General features: G+C 28.8%; 1 protein-coding gene across 1 annotated transcript in view; it reads right to left on the bottom strand.

The window, feature by feature from the left end:
* Window positions 1–213: 213 nt before the first annotated feature.
* Window positions 214–19471, bottom strand: part of LOC100202283 (ribosomal protein S6 kinase 2 beta) — a 50952-nt gene continuing 31694 nt past the window's right edge. The window contains 7 exon segments of the mRNA NM_001309699.1: window positions 214–461; window positions 8357–8501; window positions 8980–9036; window positions 16967–17084; window positions 17176–17252; window positions 18952–19113; window positions 19220–19426. Coding sequence (NP_001296628.1) covers window positions 391–461; window positions 8357–8501; window positions 8980–9036; window positions 16967–17084; window positions 17176–17252; window positions 18952–19113; window positions 19220–19426 — 837 coding nt within the window. The 3' untranslated portion in view covers window positions 214–390.

Genomic DNA, 19471 nt, shown 5'->3' with positions numbered 1-19471 from the left:
CATAGATACTTATGTTAAAAAAAACTAAAAAATAAGAAGTCACTGAAAAAAAACTGAAATAACTTTTATTTCCAAAAATATATTTTAATTATGAAAATATAAAAAAAAAATCGAAATATTTTAGTTTCATATCGATTAACGAGAAACACTGAAAACTTCTTTAATGACATTAACGATATCCAAAAAAATATTTAAAAAAGTTTTACATTAAATATTTGTATATATATATATATTTATCTAAGTTCTACAGAGTAAAAAGACAAATAACGGAGTTAACTACATAGTTTGCGCCTCTATTATGATAAATAGATCGAAACGATTCACTTATCTGTTTCGGTATAAAGCTCAGTGATTTAATTCATATTTCTAATAAATCCTATCATACATATTTTACTTCTTATGACCCCAAGGCAACTTTCCCTTACCAGCCCGTCTTTGGTGAAGACCTGAAGACTGAACACCTAGAAAAATAAAAATTACCATTATAATGATTGTATTATCTACACATAGTGCAAACGGTTTATAAAAAATAAAAAAAACAAAACTACATCCATTCTTAATTCCAAACCTTGCATTTTGGGGAAGGTAGAGTTGAAGAACAAGAAACAGCAATAATAAAAAAGACTGATTATTTTATTAGTACTGTTATTTCTTTTTTTAAATAAAAAATGTTTAAACAAAATAAAGTAACATTTTTCTTTGTTTTCTGTCCAAGCTAGATAAAATTAACAGTTAAGAAATTAATAAGGACGAAATTTTATATTTTTTTGGAATACATATACACCGATAATGAGTTGACCCACGACAAAATAATATAGTAATAACTTAAAATCGTTACTTCACATTTAAACGCGTAAAAGAAAATGGTAAAGTATGATGTACGTTGTACCGTCGTACTGTTTTCGATAAAATCGTCAAAATGCCTGAAAAAAAAAAAGACGAACAGTAGAAAAAAAATCCTATCCACATCCAGCTTTCTAAACAGTAAAAACAGCTGCAGAAAAAATTCAATTGAAACATAAACGAACCTTCAACAACCTCAAAATTCAAAGCTTTTAAAACAAGTTCGGTAAATGCAAAAAATAACAATTCAGATTAGAAATAGGGTCCACAGGGACGGCCCTGAGGGTCTATGATTTTAAATATAGTAAATATAAAAAGAACGGAATTAAAAATAACTTAGAAAACAATACATAAAAATGATTTCGTCCAGAACGCGATGGGCCATGAAAGGTTTAAAAGTTGTGCATTTATTATAAATACCTTGGACAATAAGTACACATTTACTAACCAAAAATCTAAATCAACACCAAAAATTATCTTATTTATAAAAAATATTGGAAAATTTCGAAAACAACTATGTTGGATAAATGTTTCATTTATTATTATGAATTTAATTCTAGTACTTTTTATCTTTAATTTTCTATGAAAAAATTGTATATTTTATTTTTATACTAGTTTAAACAGTGACATTAATTTTGATTTCTGGTTGCTGGGGATAACTATATTGCTTAGCAACCAACTTTCCTTAATAATAACTTTCCTTAGTTACATAGTTTTCAACATAATTATTTTGAATTTTTAACTATTTTTAGCAACAATTAAAAGCAAAAAACATTGAGGAAAAATTTGACAATTTAAAATTACATTAACTATTAAAAAATAGTATTGCTTGAGTAATTGTAAAACATGTGAGAGAGATGTTTAATGATTTCATCGGGATGATGTTGATTTACACAGAATAAAATAAAAGGGTCACTAGAATGTCTATTAATCATGTCAGTTTTGTAGCTCTCAAGATGATTATTTGAGTTTTTTTAGAAGTGGTTTAACTAGTCATTTATATAGATCATCCAGGTCATATTTTAAAAACCCAGATAATTGTTTGGGTAAAGTATCCGAAAAAAATCCGGAAATTATTTTCCCTTTTTTCTCTCTTACTTTTGCTTTAGCTGAGTTGTTTTTAATTTTTTTCAAACTTTTATTTATTTTTCTGAGGGAAAAAGCTTAAAAAACAAATATATTAAAAAAATTTATACCTTAACTTGAATGTATAGAAAATGTTTTGGATATCCGGAACTCCGAAAATATCCGGAAAAGGATAATCCCTGGATTTACCAAAAATAATATATTTCGGAAAACCATGCCTAGAATATGACACAAGAGTTGTTGCCTTTATTATTACTTTTAAACTAATTTATTCCTAACAAGGCTGCAAGCAACCACTATTAAGGTTGAGAGTTACCAGAAACCAAAGAACATCGTAATAGAGCACGAAAATGACTTAAAACTAAGACAATGGTATTCATAAAGTAATTAAGGATTATAGCAATATAATTGAAGTTTTCTTCTCCAATTAAAAATGAAGATTCAAGGGGTTTTATTAGTAAGTTATAACAGATTTATATGTTGAATGAAAAACTGAAAATGAAAATCACCAAAGAAAAAAAGTAACAATAGGTACCCAATATGTGCCTTAGACTTAACAAAAACTTGGCTGATTTCAAAGTTGATAAAAATCAGCTTCATCAACGATAGTAAAAAAAGAAAGTGAAGCCAAAAATGAGCAGTCATTCTCTAAAAGTTTTTGCGGTAGTAGTGTAGTGGTAAAGCGCTCGCTTCATAAGTGAGAGGTTCCGAGTTAGATCCTCACCACGCCCCTGGTAGTACCGCTCTCAACTTGTTTCTCTGCGTAGCGGCCTTGTTTGTCAAGTTTTGTGTTTCGGAGTTATAAAGTTGAGAGAGAGTTATAACCACAATTAAGTAACCTCCTCGTCTGTATTGACCTACTGGGCCTATGGAAGGTAAATTAACAAAAAAAAAAAAAAAAATCTTTTTTTAAGAAAAACAAAAAAACTTTTAATTTTTTTGTTTATAAAAAATTAGAGAGAATGAAAAATCAAACTGCATATATACTTATTGTCTTTAACACACTCCCTGTATACATTTGTATGTTTTTGGGTAAGCCCCTCCCCCATAAGTACGCATACTTACTTTATGGAAGACACCTGATGACGTGAAGTCTGAAAAAATAAATTAAATGCCTGAATATCGATCCAAATTAATATTAAAAAAGAGATAATTGATTGTTTTAAATATTTAGTAATTAGCATCATTATAATGATTTGGAGATTTGTTAGGTCCCATATTTTAGTACTAATATTACTACTAAATTAATGAACCTAACAATTCTGGCTAAATCTCATATATAGAAGATATTTCTAATATAAAAAAGATTAGTAGTGGTTTACAAACCATTTGTTTTTCACAATTTATTATAGCGAGTTTACCTGAAAGAACCAATCAAAAACACAATCAAACCTTGTGTAGAAATTCAAATAAAAAAGAAATTTTTAAAGTACCAACTTTAAAAAAAAAGCTGTTGTACCTTCTAGAATAATAAATAATAATAATAATAATAATAATAATAATAACAATAATAATAATAATAAAAAGATTTCAAATCATTGAAGCCTTCTGGAACACACTTAATTTAGAAAAACAAGCACTCAAGAATTTGTCTATTTTTAAACAAGAAATAAAAAGAATACAATTGGGTGAAAGAAATAAAAGAATACAATTGGGTAAAAGAAATAAAAACAATACAATTGGGTAAGATTTTATATAGCAAAATCAACTTTGTGAACTTATTGTTTGACAGTATTCAGGAAAACATAGCAGTATGCAAAACCATGTATTTAGCCACATAAACTATAACAAGAGACAGCATGATACATAAAGTAACTTCAGAAAAAAATAGCAAAAGAACCACTGAGATATAAGAAAAAAAAAAGGAAATAATTTTTTTTTTTTTGATAAGCACAGCAATAATGGAACACATAGAAGCATATAAGCTTCAAATTTCTCATTGCAGGAAACATGAATCCAATGTTCGATACCTTCCTAGCAATTGTAAACTTATTAATTTGCATAAAGATTTTTTAGAAAATCCAGATACTTCTTGTTTTTATAGTTTGTATCAAACAAACAAATTACAAATGTCAGATTCACTTATTAAATTACAAATGTCAGATTCACTTATTAAATTACAAATGTCAGATTCGCTTATTAAATTACAAATGTCAGATTCACTTATTAAATTACAAATGTCAGATTCACTTATTAAATTACAAATGTCAGATTCACTTATTAAATTACAAATGTCAGATTCACTTCTAAATTACAAATGTCAGATTCACTTATTAAATTACAAATGTCAGATTCACTTATTAAATTACAAATGTCAGATTCACTTATTAAATTACAAATGTCAGATTCACTTACTAAATTACAAATGTGAGATTCACTTACTAAATTACAAATGTCAGATTCACTTATTAAAGAAGTGTAGAATAAGAGCTATGTGAAAACTTAAAATTAAAAAAAAAAAAAAAGCGGAAAACTAAAATCATGGTACACCATTTGCATGAAAATTGCGCATTTTGTACAGAATAAAATTGTCAAAAGTAACTTGTTAATGAGTAAATGATCAATTTACTAAAGAAATACTACAAGTTGAAATGAAGTTGAAATACTACAAGTTAAAATGAAGATTCCCTTAATATGTCAGCAGATTTGGAAAAAATAGTTGTGCTTCCTCGAATAGATACAACTTGAAAGCTACAATTTCTACTAGATCAATTGTATATCATAAAACTTTAATTCTAATATGAGAAAAGAGACAAGTACCAATATTTATAGTGCCACAGCAACAACTATTGATAACTTTTAACTCATGTTTGTTATGGATGTTTTAAGATTGTTCAACCCCTTATGATTAATTTAATGTATGACTCAAAGTACAAAAAAAAAGGTTCTTTTTTTAAGAAACCAATGAAAGAAGGACTTCCAAAACAAAAGGAAATTATGCAAGCTGTTTGTTTTAAATTTATATTTTTATTTTGTCTAAAAAAGATTTCTTGAATAAAAATGCTCAATAAAATATGGGTACTTTGACTGAAGCATTGCAAATAAACTTTTTTTTTAGCCAAACAATCTATAGTTTTTGGATAAAAAAATACAAAGTTGAAAATGCTTTAAAAGCATTTATTTAACTATAACTTTCAAAATTTCATTCAAAAGTGTTTTTTTAAAAAAAAGCAATGATAAAAAAATACGAAAGCTTTATTTTCTTAGTTTAAAAATAAAATTTTAACATGTAAATTAGGAATTTCTACTTATTTTAAATTTTCCATAATAATTTTTTGCAGTAGAACTTTCGCAATTCTATTTCTGATTAAAAGTATTTAAATTACAATTTCAATGTTATTTTTTATTTATGTAATCTATTTTTTATTTGTTTTAAACACTCCTTTTAGTTCGATGAACTTTTAAATTTCATTTTATTTAATTAAATGGTGATCATGAAAATGTTCTCAAAAAGTGTGATCTCGCCTTCTGTTAAAGAAAAATGTGTGACCTTGCCTTCTGTTGAAGTTATACTCATTCAAAGTTTTGTCTTGAAATCTTGCTAGTTATTGCCAACATTAATAATTACTCTAAAAATATACTAACTATGCAAGCTTAATAAATACTTTTGAAAAAATGGTGGCCTATGATTTTTTTAATAAATTTCCCTAAGCAAATAGCTACTTTACAGATGTTTTATGCTAATAGAATACATATATTTAGACAAACTTTTAAATATTACATCCTTACAACAAATAAGTTAATGCTAAAAAAAATAAGTTAGTAATAATAAAAGTCAATCAAATTAATAATAGCTAATAATTTATTAGTAATATTATTGATATTATATATATATACAGTATTGGACAAAACATTTGCAACCAACATCGAACAATGCTAAAAAATGTTCCTAATTTTACATGACTTAAAAACGAAACGAACTATACTACCACAGCAAACAGTTCAGGAGTATGGAGTCATAGCATGTCATGACATGAGCAATCAGCTGACAGGTGACAGCACACAGGCAGAATTTTGTTGACAAGTGCCATTTTGCAGCGGACGAACCAAGTGCAACTTTTTTGGTCAGTTTCATTTTCAAGTCTGGTCCGTGTCAACATCACGGAAGTTTTTTAATAATTAAAGGAAGTATCCAGAAGTTTCCAGAAGAAGCATTTGGAAGCATCCAATAGCATCCAGAAATATCCAGAAACATTCAGAAGCATCCAGAAGCTTCCAGAAGCATCGAAAAGGAGCATCTAAAACCTTCCAGAACAGGTTCACACAAGTTCATTTTACTAAATAAGAGACATGTAAATCGACATGTAATTCAGTCAGTATATGGAAGTCAATCAGTCAGTATTATCAAGACAGTTTATCGAAGTGAGTTTTATCAAAGTGTTTTATCAAAGAACATCAAAACACGAAGTGAAATACAACAAGTGTTTCATTACATCAATACAGTCCACATCCAACCAAGATGTTGTGTTCAACAGAGCATTATTGTATCATCACAAGGTAAATGTAACACGCTAAGCCTTGAGAAGTGTGATTATTTATTTTTATTATTTTTATGACTTCAAGTGCAAATATGGCTTCCGACAGTCTTGGATTGGAACTAAGAAAATTATTGGCGATTGCGTAAGTGGAATGTCACAAAAAAGTATTTGTGATAAATATCGCGTGAAAAAATGGACCATATCAAGACTATGTTCCAAACATCATTCTACGGGGAAGTTGGCAGCAGATAGCAAAGATGGAAGACCGCATTCCACCACTTCTAGAGAGGATTCTATGATTGTCAGATCAGTCAAGAAGGATCCCTGGATATCATCAGTCGAGATACAAAAGCAATTAGAGCTGTCTGTATCGGACCGAACAATCAGACGACATGCTGTTGAAGCTGAATTGTTTTCTCGACGCCCTACAAAGAAACCGCTGATTTCACTAAAAAACCAGAAGAAAAGACTCCTGTTTGCTACATCTCATATTGACTGGAATGTGCAGAAATGGGCGAACTGTCCTGTTCAGTGATGAATTGAAGTTCAACATCATTGGGAGCGATCGCATTTGCCGTGTATGTCGACCGGCTGGAAAACGCCTCGATTTACGTTACTGCCACAAGACCGTGAAGCATGGTGGAGGCAATGTAATGGTCTGGGGGTGTTTTTCTGCTAACGGTCTAGGTCCAATACATCGAAACGATGGAATAATGGACCGTTTCATGTATAAAAATATCCTGAAAAATGTTATGTTACCTCATGCTGAATGGAATATGCCAATAAAATGGGTTTTTCAGCAAGACAACGATCCGAAACACACTGCAAAAGCAGTCAAGCAGTGGTTTCAAGACAACCACCTATTGGTGATGAACTGGCCGCCTCAATCTCCGGATCTCAACCCTATTGAGAACCTGTGGGAGATCGCAAACGCAAAATTAATCGTGAAGGTGTTCGTAATAAGGATCAACTGTTTGAACAAATCCAAAAGGCCTGGGCAGCGATTCCACAAAGTTTCATTGATCACCTGATCAAATCTATGCCTCGAAGATGCAAGGCTGTGATTGACAACAAAGGATTTGCCACGAAATATTGATAGCGAAATACAGCTTGGTAAACATTTTGTCAACTTGCACTTGTTTTGTCCAGAAAGAAATCAACTTTTTTTAATACTTTTGATTAATTTATTAATTTTTGTGTACAAATAATAAACTTTGTGATGAATAAAACTTGAAGAACTTTGTCTCTAAACAGTTACATAGTTATTTCTCTAAATTGAAAAAATGCAGCACTTTAGTATAAAGAAACTAAATTAGCATTATTTGGTTGCACTCGTTTTGTCCGATACTGTATATATATATATATATATATATATATATATATATATATATATATATATATATATATATATATATATATATATAAGTAAGCGACCCGGGCTATGGCCGGGTTTGATAACATATATCTGCGACCGGGGCTAGATTTATGACCAGGGCTGCATAAATATTGATAGAACCTAGAAAAAAGGTCATTTAAAATTAAAATTTACGACATGAACTTAATTTACAAACAATATTATATAGGATTTATCAATTTTAATGCAGCCCCGGCCGGGTTTATGACCGGAGCTGCATTAATATTAATAGATCTTATAAAAGTATTGTTTTTAATTATAACTCATTTCATAAATTTTAATTAAAAATAACATTTTTATAGGATCTATCAATATTTATGCAGCCCTGGTCATAAACCTGGCCCTGGTCTATAACCCGGGCTATAGCCCCGGTTGCTTACTAATATATATATATGCTATACTTATTGTAATTTGTTCTCAACCATATTTATGCAATTTATATCAGAATACAATTAAGCTTTTGAATATTGAAACATTAAATTACAAAATTTTTTCAGCCTTTTTTACAAACTGATTCAAGCTATAAAATAACTACCTGACAGAGGTTTGGTATCTGGAGCTTTATGGACTGCACTAAAAGTGTTTTTAACTGCTTCTTTGATTCTTGCTGCAGTTTCATTTAATGTCATCTTGCGATCAGGAATTGAAGATTTAAAACGAAGCCATGGATGTTGAAGCACCTGCATTAAACAATTAAGAGCCTATTTAGTTCAAAATAACTAAACCATAGTAATAACATGAGTAAGTTGCATCCATATTTTCTAAATAATTCAACATTAAACTCATAATGCCAATAAATTATTACTGAAAAAACTTTTTTGAAATAACACACTTTTTCAGTATTAAGTAAACACATTGAATAACAACAACAAAAAATAACACATTATTATTGGTATCTCAAAGTTTGCTTTAATATAGGAAATATATGAACACCACAATAAAACATTTTACCAATAAAAAAATTTTATTATAAAAAACTTATAGAAAAAAGATGAACATACTACAATTGGTCATCAACTGTTGACTAGTTTCACAAGATTTAAAAGTCTTACTGTGATTTAAAATAACAGTACTTATACAGATACATTACAAATTTTTAGCAGCTGAAAAAGTTTATATAAACATTTAGTTTAAAAACTTCAAAAAAAGTTGAAATACTTGTGCAGCTGAAAGCCGTTGTGAAGGATCAACATAAAGCATCTTTCGAAGTAAATCCTAAAAAAAGATAAAAAACTAATAATTTTGTTTTTTATACAGTTTTACATATATATATATATATATATATATATATGTATATATATATATATATATATATATATGTATATATATATATATATATATATATATATATATATATATATATATATATATATATATATATATATATATATATATATATATATATATACCCACAAAATATAAACAAAGGAAAGTTTGATAAATATATATATTTTTCTCTTTATTTAAAACTATAATTTAAAACTAAACTAAATAAATTTTTTTCAAAAAACTGTTTATTATTTAAACTTTCAAAATAAGTATTAAATTTTTATTGATTTTGTAATTATTTAACTTAATATGGAGTTTTGAATAAATATTGACTAGCCACTGCAAGATTAAAAATAACCATGTTATAACATGCCAACGGTCCATGTTATATAACATGGACTGTTGGTTAACATGGTTGGTTAACATGGACCAACATACTATGCATACCATGTTATATAACAAACCAACATACCATGCTATATAACATGGACCGTTGGTTAACATGTTGGTTAACATGGATTAACATACCATGCAGGGTGGCCAGACTTTTTTTTGAGTTAACTAATAAGAAGAATTTAGGAGAATTTTAAAGATTTTTTTAAAAGATTTGACCAGGAAACTTGGAAAAACAAATAAAAAAAAAGTGGAATATTAGTTTCTGATTTTTCAAAAACCTTTTGATTTTGTACATATATATGAACAAAACCAAGATTTAAAAATTTCAGATCAATATCTAACACAGTTCTGAAGAAAATACAATTTAAATAGTAGGTTATTTTGCATAAAATATCCTAATAAAAGCAAAAAAAAAGAAGCTTTTTTCATGGTTTTTAAAAACAAATTTTTAAATTTTTTATTTAAAAACATGGTTTTAAAAATTTTTTTCTTTAATGAGAAGCTAAAGTATGTTTATTTTCAATTAGTAAGCGATTGGGGCTATGGCCGCGGCTAGGTTTGATAACACATAGCCGCAACCGGGGCCAGGTTTATGAGCAGGACTGCATAAATATTGATAGAGCCTATAAAAATGTTATTTTTAATTAAAATTTATGATATGAGTTACAATTAAAAACAATACTTTTATAGGATCTATTAATATTAATGCAGCCCCAGTCATAAACCCGGCCGGGGCTGCATTAAAATTGATAAATCCTATAAAATATTGTTTTTAAATAAAATTCATGTCGTAAATTTTAATTAAAAACAACATTTTTATAGGCTCTATCAATATTTATGCAGCCCTGGTCATAAAATTGGCCCCAGTCGCGGCTATGTGTTATCAAACCTAGCCCTGGCCATAGCCCCGGTCGCTTACTATTTTCAATATAAAACTTTTTGTGATTTAAAAAACTTGATTTTAAAAACAAGATAAAAAATTATTACAAATAAAATTAAATGTTGATCTACTTAAGGTAAGTAAACATTCAGAAAATTTCAATTGATTAGAGAGTTCAAAAATTTCAAATCATCAAAGCAAGCCAGATAAAGATTTCTTAGAAATTGATCTCCAATGCAAAACATGTTACAAAAAATGAATTTTAAAAATAAAAATTTAAAAAAATAAATTTTCTAATAACACATCATTCGAAGGGTGCTTTTTTAATAAAAACTTAAAAAATTAACAGGCAATTATTTATAATCCTATAAGATAGTCTTTAAAAGTCAGGTAAACTTTCCATAAAAAAAAGTAAAACCATTTGTTTAATGAGTTTTAAAATGTATATCAATCTAATGAATACTTTGTTTGTTAAAACAAATAGAGATTATTTATTATTTTTTGGATCTTAAAATAAGTAGTTTGTCTGAGCTCTCTCGTCGTTTTATTGGTAAACCATTGAATTAACAGTGGTATCTTATTAAATTTATCAAGTCTAAAAACAGTTAATGTTTTCAAAAACTGTCTTACTAAAACTAAACCAATAGCTTCTGTCTTTAAGGGGCATAGTAAATCCCATAAAATTTATTTGTTATTCAATAGAAGTTAAACAAAGTAGGTTTTGTTGTAATTCTTGGATCAAGGAACAGTTTTTGCCTCACCACTTTAACCTAATAGAGTCAGTGGTTATAGAGGCAAGCCATTCAGTGTGATGATCATCACCAAAAGCAAAAATACTGTTTGAATAATGTTAAAAAGACTTATGCAAAAAAAAAAACGAAAACACAAAACAAACCACTTAACTTTTAAACTTAAAAATTACTGATATTATTTATTATATCTTTGGTATAATAAATAATATTAGCAGTTTTTAATTTAGTAATTTTAAACTTTTCTTTTATAGATTTCCAAAAAATTTAGTTTAATTACTGGTCAAAAATCTACACTTGTAGCATACAAAGATTGCATTGCAAACATAGAAAACAAAAGAAAAGAAAATCCAAAAAAACAAAACAATTATGTTGAGAGCCTTATATTAAATGATGTATATGTGCTTCTTACATAACTTCATGGATTCAGGCTGGCATGGAATTTTTTGCTCCCTCTCGACGATTCCAGGTCAAACCTCACTCTCATCCATGGTTTTTCTCACATTGTGCTGCTGCGATTGCCAATTGAAACCATTATTTTTATATCTATCAGCAAAACAATTCTCAAGAAACAGACATCTGTTTATTACTGCTAGAAACCATTGTAAAAAGGTTTTGTCTAATGCCAAAACCCACTATTCTCAGGTTATGAAATCTCGTATCTCATCTCAAAAATTAGGCTCTCGTGACTTCTGGAGAATCTTTAATAGTATTTATAATAAGGGCAAATCTTTAATTCCACCTCTCTTGTATGGTTCAGATTTTGTCACCTCATTTAAAGACAAAGCTGTATTGTTTGCTAAAAACTTTTCATCAATATCTTTTGATTCCACAAGTTGCGTTCTACCTGATATTGCCAACAAACAGGCTGATCCATTGCTTGACATTTGCATCACTCCGGCTTCTGTATCTAAAGTGATTTCCTGCTTAGACTCTTCTATGGCTTGTGGCCCAGACAACATACCTGTTATTGTCTTACAGAAGTGTTCTCCAGAGCTGTGGTCTATATTCTCAAAACTATTCTCCAAGTGCTTAACAGAGTCTTGTTTTCCAGCCTGCTGGAAAGCGGCATCCATTATCCCTATTTTCAAAAATTCTACAGAGCAATCAAACTCGTCTAACTACTGTCCCATTAGTCTTCTTCCTATCACAAGCAAGGTTTTTGAATCTTTAATAAACAAACACTTACTTTCTCATCTTGAATCTAATAACTTACTTTCTGATCATCAATATGGATTTCAATCTTCTCGTTCTACAGCTGATTTGCTAACAGTAATAACTGACAGGTTTTATCGTGCATTAGATGAAGGTGGAGAGGTTAAGGCCATCGCTCTTGACATTTCAAAAGCTTTTGATAAAGTTTGGCATGCTGGTCTTCTCCATAAGCTTTCTTCTTATGGTGTATCTGGTAACATCTTTAAGATAATTGAATCCTTCCTTTCCAATCGTAGTATAAAAGTTGTCACTCTTCTTCTTATTCTATAACTTCAGAGGTTCCTTAAGGTTCTATCCTTGGCCCTATACTCATTTTAATTTACATTAACGATCTTCCAAATATTCTCACATCTAAGGTGGCATTGTTTGCTGATGATACTACCATTTATTCTTGTTGTGATAAGAAGCCAAAACTCTCTGATTGCTTGGAGGGGACATTTGAGCTTGAAAAAGATCTCACTTCTGCTACAGCATGGGGCTCACAGTGGCTGGTGAACTTCAATACAGATATAACTCAAATTTTTCAGCCAATCGTTATCACAATAAATTAGATCTTCTTATATTTATGAATGGTAATGTACTCGATGAGTCATCCACTCTTAATCTTCTAGGATCAACTCTTACTTTCGATCTTTCTTGGAAACCATATACCAAAAATCTATTGCAAAATTAGCATCTGCTAAGGTTGCATCTCTTTATCAAGCTTGAGACTTTGTTTCTCCGGATTCTATTCTCTATCTCTATAAATCTCAAATCCGGCCTTGTATGGAATACTGCTGCCATATCTGGGGCGAATCTTCTAATGATGCCCTTTCTCTTTTAGACAAGGTGCAAAAACGCATTGTAAACATAGTTGGACCTGCTCTTGCAGCCAACCTCTAACCATTATCACATCGTCGTAATGTTGGTTCTCTTTCTCTTTTCTACAAATTCTATAATGGGCACTGTTCTAAAGAGCTAGTGTCTCTTGTACCATCTACTAAAATTCATTTTTGTGTTACTCGTCATTCAATCAAGTCTCATCCTTTTTCTGTGACTGTTCCTTGGTGCTCCAAAACCCTTATTTGTCTAGTTTTTTTCCTCGAACATCAGTCCTTTGGAATTCGATTCCTTTATCTTGCTTTCCTGATTCATATAATTTGCAATCCTTTAAGTTTCCTGTCAATCGTTATTTTGCTCTTCAATCTTTATCTTTTCTCTTCCAGTAACTTCCAACTTTAATTAGTGGTTGCTTGCAGCCTTGTTGGAAGCGAAGATGTTTTAAAAAAAATATTTAAGTATTGCAGAAAATTCTAGGAAAGTCAATAACAGAAATTTAACATTAATTAATGATTTATTGCCTCTAGTTGCATAAGTCAATCCTTAGTCACTTAACAACCCTATTGACATATCAAGGCAAAGGTACATATGGTCTGTTTAACACATTAAAGGAATAACATTTATTTATGTTGACAACGTTTCTATAGAAACACATATTATAAAGTTCAATTTTGGAGAAAGATACCATGCATCTTTTACAATACCTGGAACATAAAACTACCACAGTTTTATACTTATGTAACTTACCTCATTAAAAATGAGTTTTACTTGATGCTGTTTGCACTAATGTGGATGTTTTTACTTGATGAGTTTATAATAATTAAACTTCAGGTTAAGCAACAGGAACATTTGTAAAGCTGTTGACAGGTACCAAGGCACCCTGGTACCTGCCTGGGTAGCATTATCAAGTAACAGTAACATGTCATTTGATAACTTTAAAATTCATTTCATTTTTAAAGTTTAAAATCTTTAGTCTTAATATAGAATTTAGCAATAATTAACATAATAGTAATTAATATTTAAAATTAATAATTAACTTATAATTAATACAATAATACATTATTTAATATTTTATCAACATTAACTTTCAATGTGAAAAATCTTTATCAACATCAGAATTTCCAAAACCATTATCAATAGCATTCAGAAAGTAACTTGAATTTCTGATCCAATTACCCACTTCTTATTCCTCTATCATAATTATTTTTTTTATGTAAAATTTTTTCCTTTAAACAACCAGAACTTCTCCAACTTTAATAATAATTTAACTTTTGGATAAAACTATTTCAAAACTTGGAAGATATAATTTTCTATATTAGTGCGCAAGTACATATGCAATGGCTGCGACTTCAGTGCCATTATAATGCATCTTCTCGATTGCTGGGCATTTAACTTTTCTTCATTTCTAGTAACTTCTGGGGTAACTCAAGGTTCTATCCTTAGTCCTGTTTTGTTTCTTATTTACATTAATGATCTTCCTGACAACCTTACATCTAAAGAAGCTGGTGACTCAACTTTATACTTCTGTCTTGACAAAAAGTCTTCTCATTTCAATCGCTTTTCAATCGATTTTTAATTGAAAAGGCAATCGATCTTAAATCTAATCTCACTTCTGTAACAGATTGGGGTTTGCAGTGGCTTGTAAATTTTAACTCCAACAAAAATCAGTTATTTACTGCTAAAGACTATCGCAATACTGTTGACATTCCTTTATTAATGAATGGCAACCCTCTCAACGAGTCCTCTTCTTTATGTCTTCTTGGATTATTGTTTACTACTGACCTTGCTTGAAAACCATATATACAATCGATTGCTAAATTAGCATCTGCTAAGGTTGCCTCTTTATCTTTCTCACCATTTTCTTACTCCTGATTCCATTCTCTATCTCAATAAATCTTTCATTCCTCCCTCTTTGGATTACTGTTTCTCTTCTAGACAAGGTCCAAAAATGCATTGTATACTTAGTTGGATCCGCTCTATCTGCTAAGCTTTGAGCCTCTTTCCCATTCTTGTAAAGTTGCTTTTATTTGCCTAGTTTTTTTCCCTTCACTTCAACTTTTTGGAACTCTTTCCCATTATCAGGTTTTCCTGAATCATGCAAGTTTAAACTTGTCAAGTCTTCTGTTAACTGCTTCTTTGCTCTATAACTCTATTCTTTTTTTCTAGTAACTCCCAACTTAAAAGTGATTGCTTGCAGCCTTGTTGGGATTGAATCAGATAAAAAAAATCTAATATTTATTTATCTAATAAATTTCAGATTGATATCAAATGGGGTTGTTGAGAAAACACAATTTAAACAGTAAGTTATTTTGCATAAAATTCCTCTATTCAAGCAAATAGGCATTTTTCTTGGTTTTTACAGGTAATATCTTTTAAACATGTTGATTTTATACTTTATTAAAGTCTGACACTTGATTTTTTCTCTAATGGCTCAAGGTGATATTTTTGTTTTTAAATTAAAATTTTCTGTGATTTAAAGAGTTTGATCTTAAAAAGTGGAATTTGAAACTTTTACAATTAATTGGATCTTCATAGTAAGAATCAAGATTTTTTAGGAATCTCTGATGCAAAGCTTATTATCTTATCTAAGATGATTTTTAAGGCAAAAAGACTATGAATTTGTCTAAAATAATCTAAGATAGATTTCAGTATATAAAACATGAAAATGTAATCAACTCAAAATTTTTATTTTTTCCTACTAGTTATAAAATGTTATTTAAAAAATATTTACTAAACCTTTTACGGATAAAAACTTATAACCCTCTTTTTATGAAATTAGGAAAAAACAAACAAAATAAAGTAATAGCCCTAGCCTCTCTCCCTCTAATGCACGATAAAATCTTTCAGTCACAGCAGTTAGCAAGTCTAAAGTAGAGCAAGAGGATTGAAAACCGTATTGATCGTTTGACAGTAAGTTATTTGACTCAAGATGGGATTGGAGAGATTTGTGGATCAATGGCCTTGCTAATAACAGAAACAAGGCTGATCAGACGATAACTGGATCAGAATATTCACCGGAGATTTTGAAAATTGAAACAGAAGCCATTTTCTAGCAGGTGGGAAAAACAAGCCTTAGTTAAGCACATATTAAATAGTTTAGAGAGAACTCTCTCTCTCTCTCTCTCTCTCTCTCTCTCTCTCTCTCTCTCTCTCTCTCTCTCTCTCTCTCTCTCTCTATCTCTCTCTCTCTCTCTCTCTCTCTCTCTCTCTCTCTCTCTCTCTCTCTCTATATATATATATATATATATATAAGTAGAAAATCACTTTACTAAATTTTTTTCCATTTGACACTGTGTTTCATCAACAAAGATTCATCAGAAATCTATATAATTGCTCTGTTCTTTTAAGAACATTGAGCACTCTATTGTGTAGAATACTTTTTAAAGTTGTTTAAATATATATATATATATATATATATATATATATATATATATATATATATATATATATATATATATATATATATATATATATATATAAAAGCATATGTACACACACATATGCATGTAATATGCAAATAATTAAATAGTAAACTGTTTCATTTAATTTGCAAAATTTAGAGTGTGGAATTAATAACATATTAGGAGTAAAATGTAAAATAACAATTTTTAATTAATTTAAAAACCTTTATCAGTTATTTTAATTATTATTTATTATTCTCATTACTAATTTATATAATATATTTATTATACAAATAATAGAATTTTTTTTTATTTATATATAATATAATTATTAATAATAATATAATTATTAATAATAATATAAGTATTATTTATCATTATTATTTTACTAATTATTACTTAAAACATAAAATAACCTTAGCTGAGTCAGTAACATTATCCCATGAACCTCCATTTAATACAATATTTCCTTGACCAATTCTAGTTAAAATCATTGCAGGTGTATCTTCAGGTCCAGCAGCAAAAGGTGTACGCCTGAAAACAAATTTTATAAATAAATAATTACATAAATAATGGCTATAAAATTAAAACTTGCCCAAATAATAAAGTGAAAATTAAACCTTACCCAGATAGCATAGTATACATTAATACACCTAAAGACCAAATATCACAAGCAGCATCGTACCCTTGTTTCTTTAATACCTAACCATTGCAAATAAAAAAAAATCTGTATTAATTATCAAGCAATACAGTATTTTAAGTTGAAGGAAACTAAAACTATTAAAATTAAGTTCAGGGCGTGACAAATTGATAAACATGTGAGCATTTGTTAAAAAAAGAAAAAAAACAGACGTCACATTTCTTTACTTTTGCTTAAGCAAATGTTGGTGTTTGCTTGAAATTTTTAAAAATAAATGCATTACTTCAGCAATTTTTTTCCAAATAATTATGTGATTGATATTTTATTTTTTTAGAGTAATTGTTCAGCTTTACATGAACAAAAGTTTGAGCAAAATCGCTCAAATTTTTATTCACATAATGTTAAGCAAATTACCCTTAAAAAGCTGAATATTTGCTCACCTTTACGCGATAAAAAAATTTGAGCAAAATTGCTAAAGTTTTTATTCACGTAAAGCTGATCAATTACTGAGTATAAACATTTTTTTTTTTTTATCTACCCGGCCTAATAAATTTAACAAGAAAAATTCACTATTTAGCATCAAAGGGTTAATCTTCGCATATTAATTATTTGCTCAATTATATTGCATGCACTTTGCAAATGCATAAAAAATCAATTAAATTCAATAAGCATCTTTGATAAATCTATTAACTTGTTGACTAGAATTAAAATTATCTGAAAATAAAATTCCCATATTTGACATGTCATATTTATTGGCAAACACTTTTTTTTAACATTTATTAAGATACATGTCTTTAATTACACATTCGCCAATAAATTAAGATATGAATGTAGACATTCATTAAAAAAAAGCGATTTGTCGCGCCATGAAGTAATATAGTTATAAAATTAATAATTATTAAATTATATAAAACAATTCATGAATAATTAGGTACCCTAAATATATAAAACGCCTTCATTAAATAATTGGTAGCATTTATGTGTTAACATTTTTTTTTCAAATTAAAATACTAAAACAATAATTTCGGTTTCTTGGTTATTAATATTATTTCTGAGTTTTTATAAATAAATTTAAATTAAGCTATTCTAAAATAAAAAATTAGAGTATTTTCCTTGTCTATTTCCCAAAAAACCCCATACATTCTTGACTCCTATCACTATTTTTAATAACCCTTGGCAACAACCAGACCTTAGAATTAGGGTAGGCATTTGGCAATGCCGACCTAACTCCTGACCTTAAAGTGTTTGAGGCTGGCAAAAAATTGTTAACATTCTTTCTATGTTTTATGGTAACTTCTTTGTGTAAATTTTTTTTTGCCAATCTGATACAGACCTCTAATAGTTTAAGTTTGGCAATTAAATGTATTTTTTCCTAATTCCGAGAGCTAAAATAACACAGCCTAAATTCAGTAAAAGCAAACATTTGAAAATCAACTTTTTTTTAATTAGAAAAATGAATTAGTCAATTAAAAAATATTGCTATAAAAAAATAGTAGAAATACTTTTTAAAAACGATGCTTATGGAACATCTCATACACAATACTTATGAAACCATGGGACACATTTCTATTTTTGTTTTGTTATTGTGTTCATAGTGCACCAACCAGAGCATTCTACTTCAATCAATCAATAAATCACATTTAATATCTTATTTGAATAGAGTTTACTTTGATCATGCTCAACACATACTAACTCAGAAAAAAATATTAAAAATATGAAGTATTTAAAGAAGTTTAAGTTTAAACTGTTCTTCTGTCATACCTCAGGAGCAACAAAATTAGCTGTGTAACAAGGTGTCATTAGAAGACCATTCTCTGCTCTCATTTGTTTTGCAAAACCGAAATCAACAATTCTTATACTATCCGGATTGCGTAGTTCATCAGCAAATAAAATGTTACTTGGTTGTAAGTCGCGATGGACAACCTATAATTATAGCAAAAAATGTAAAATAAATTAAATAATACTAATAATCAAAACTTATTTGCAAAAAAAAAAATTAATAATAATGATAATAATAAAAAAAATTTACTCCTTGCTGGTGTAGATAATCTATGGTTTTAGCAAGTACATCCATAATATATGCAGTTTCTTTTTCTGATAAATACTTTTGCTTGTAAATTTTTTCTAGAAGTTCTCCTCCACGACATCTTTCCATTACCATATATGTATACTTTCCGTCATCAAAAACATCACGCAGAGTACATATGTTTGGATGTTGCCCATATCGAAGCAATATCTATAATTTTAATATCTGCACACCATGAATTGATTAAAACCATGA

This window comes from Hydra vulgaris, chromosome 03 (genome assembly GCF_038396675.1).
Source record: "Hydra vulgaris chromosome 03, alternate assembly HydraT2T_AEP".
Taxonomy (NCBI): domain Eukaryota; kingdom Metazoa; phylum Cnidaria; class Hydrozoa; order Anthoathecata; family Hydridae; genus Hydra; species Hydra vulgaris.
The sequence above is the reverse complement of the archived record's forward strand: the minus strand, read 5'-3'. Positions and strand labels throughout refer to the sequence as shown.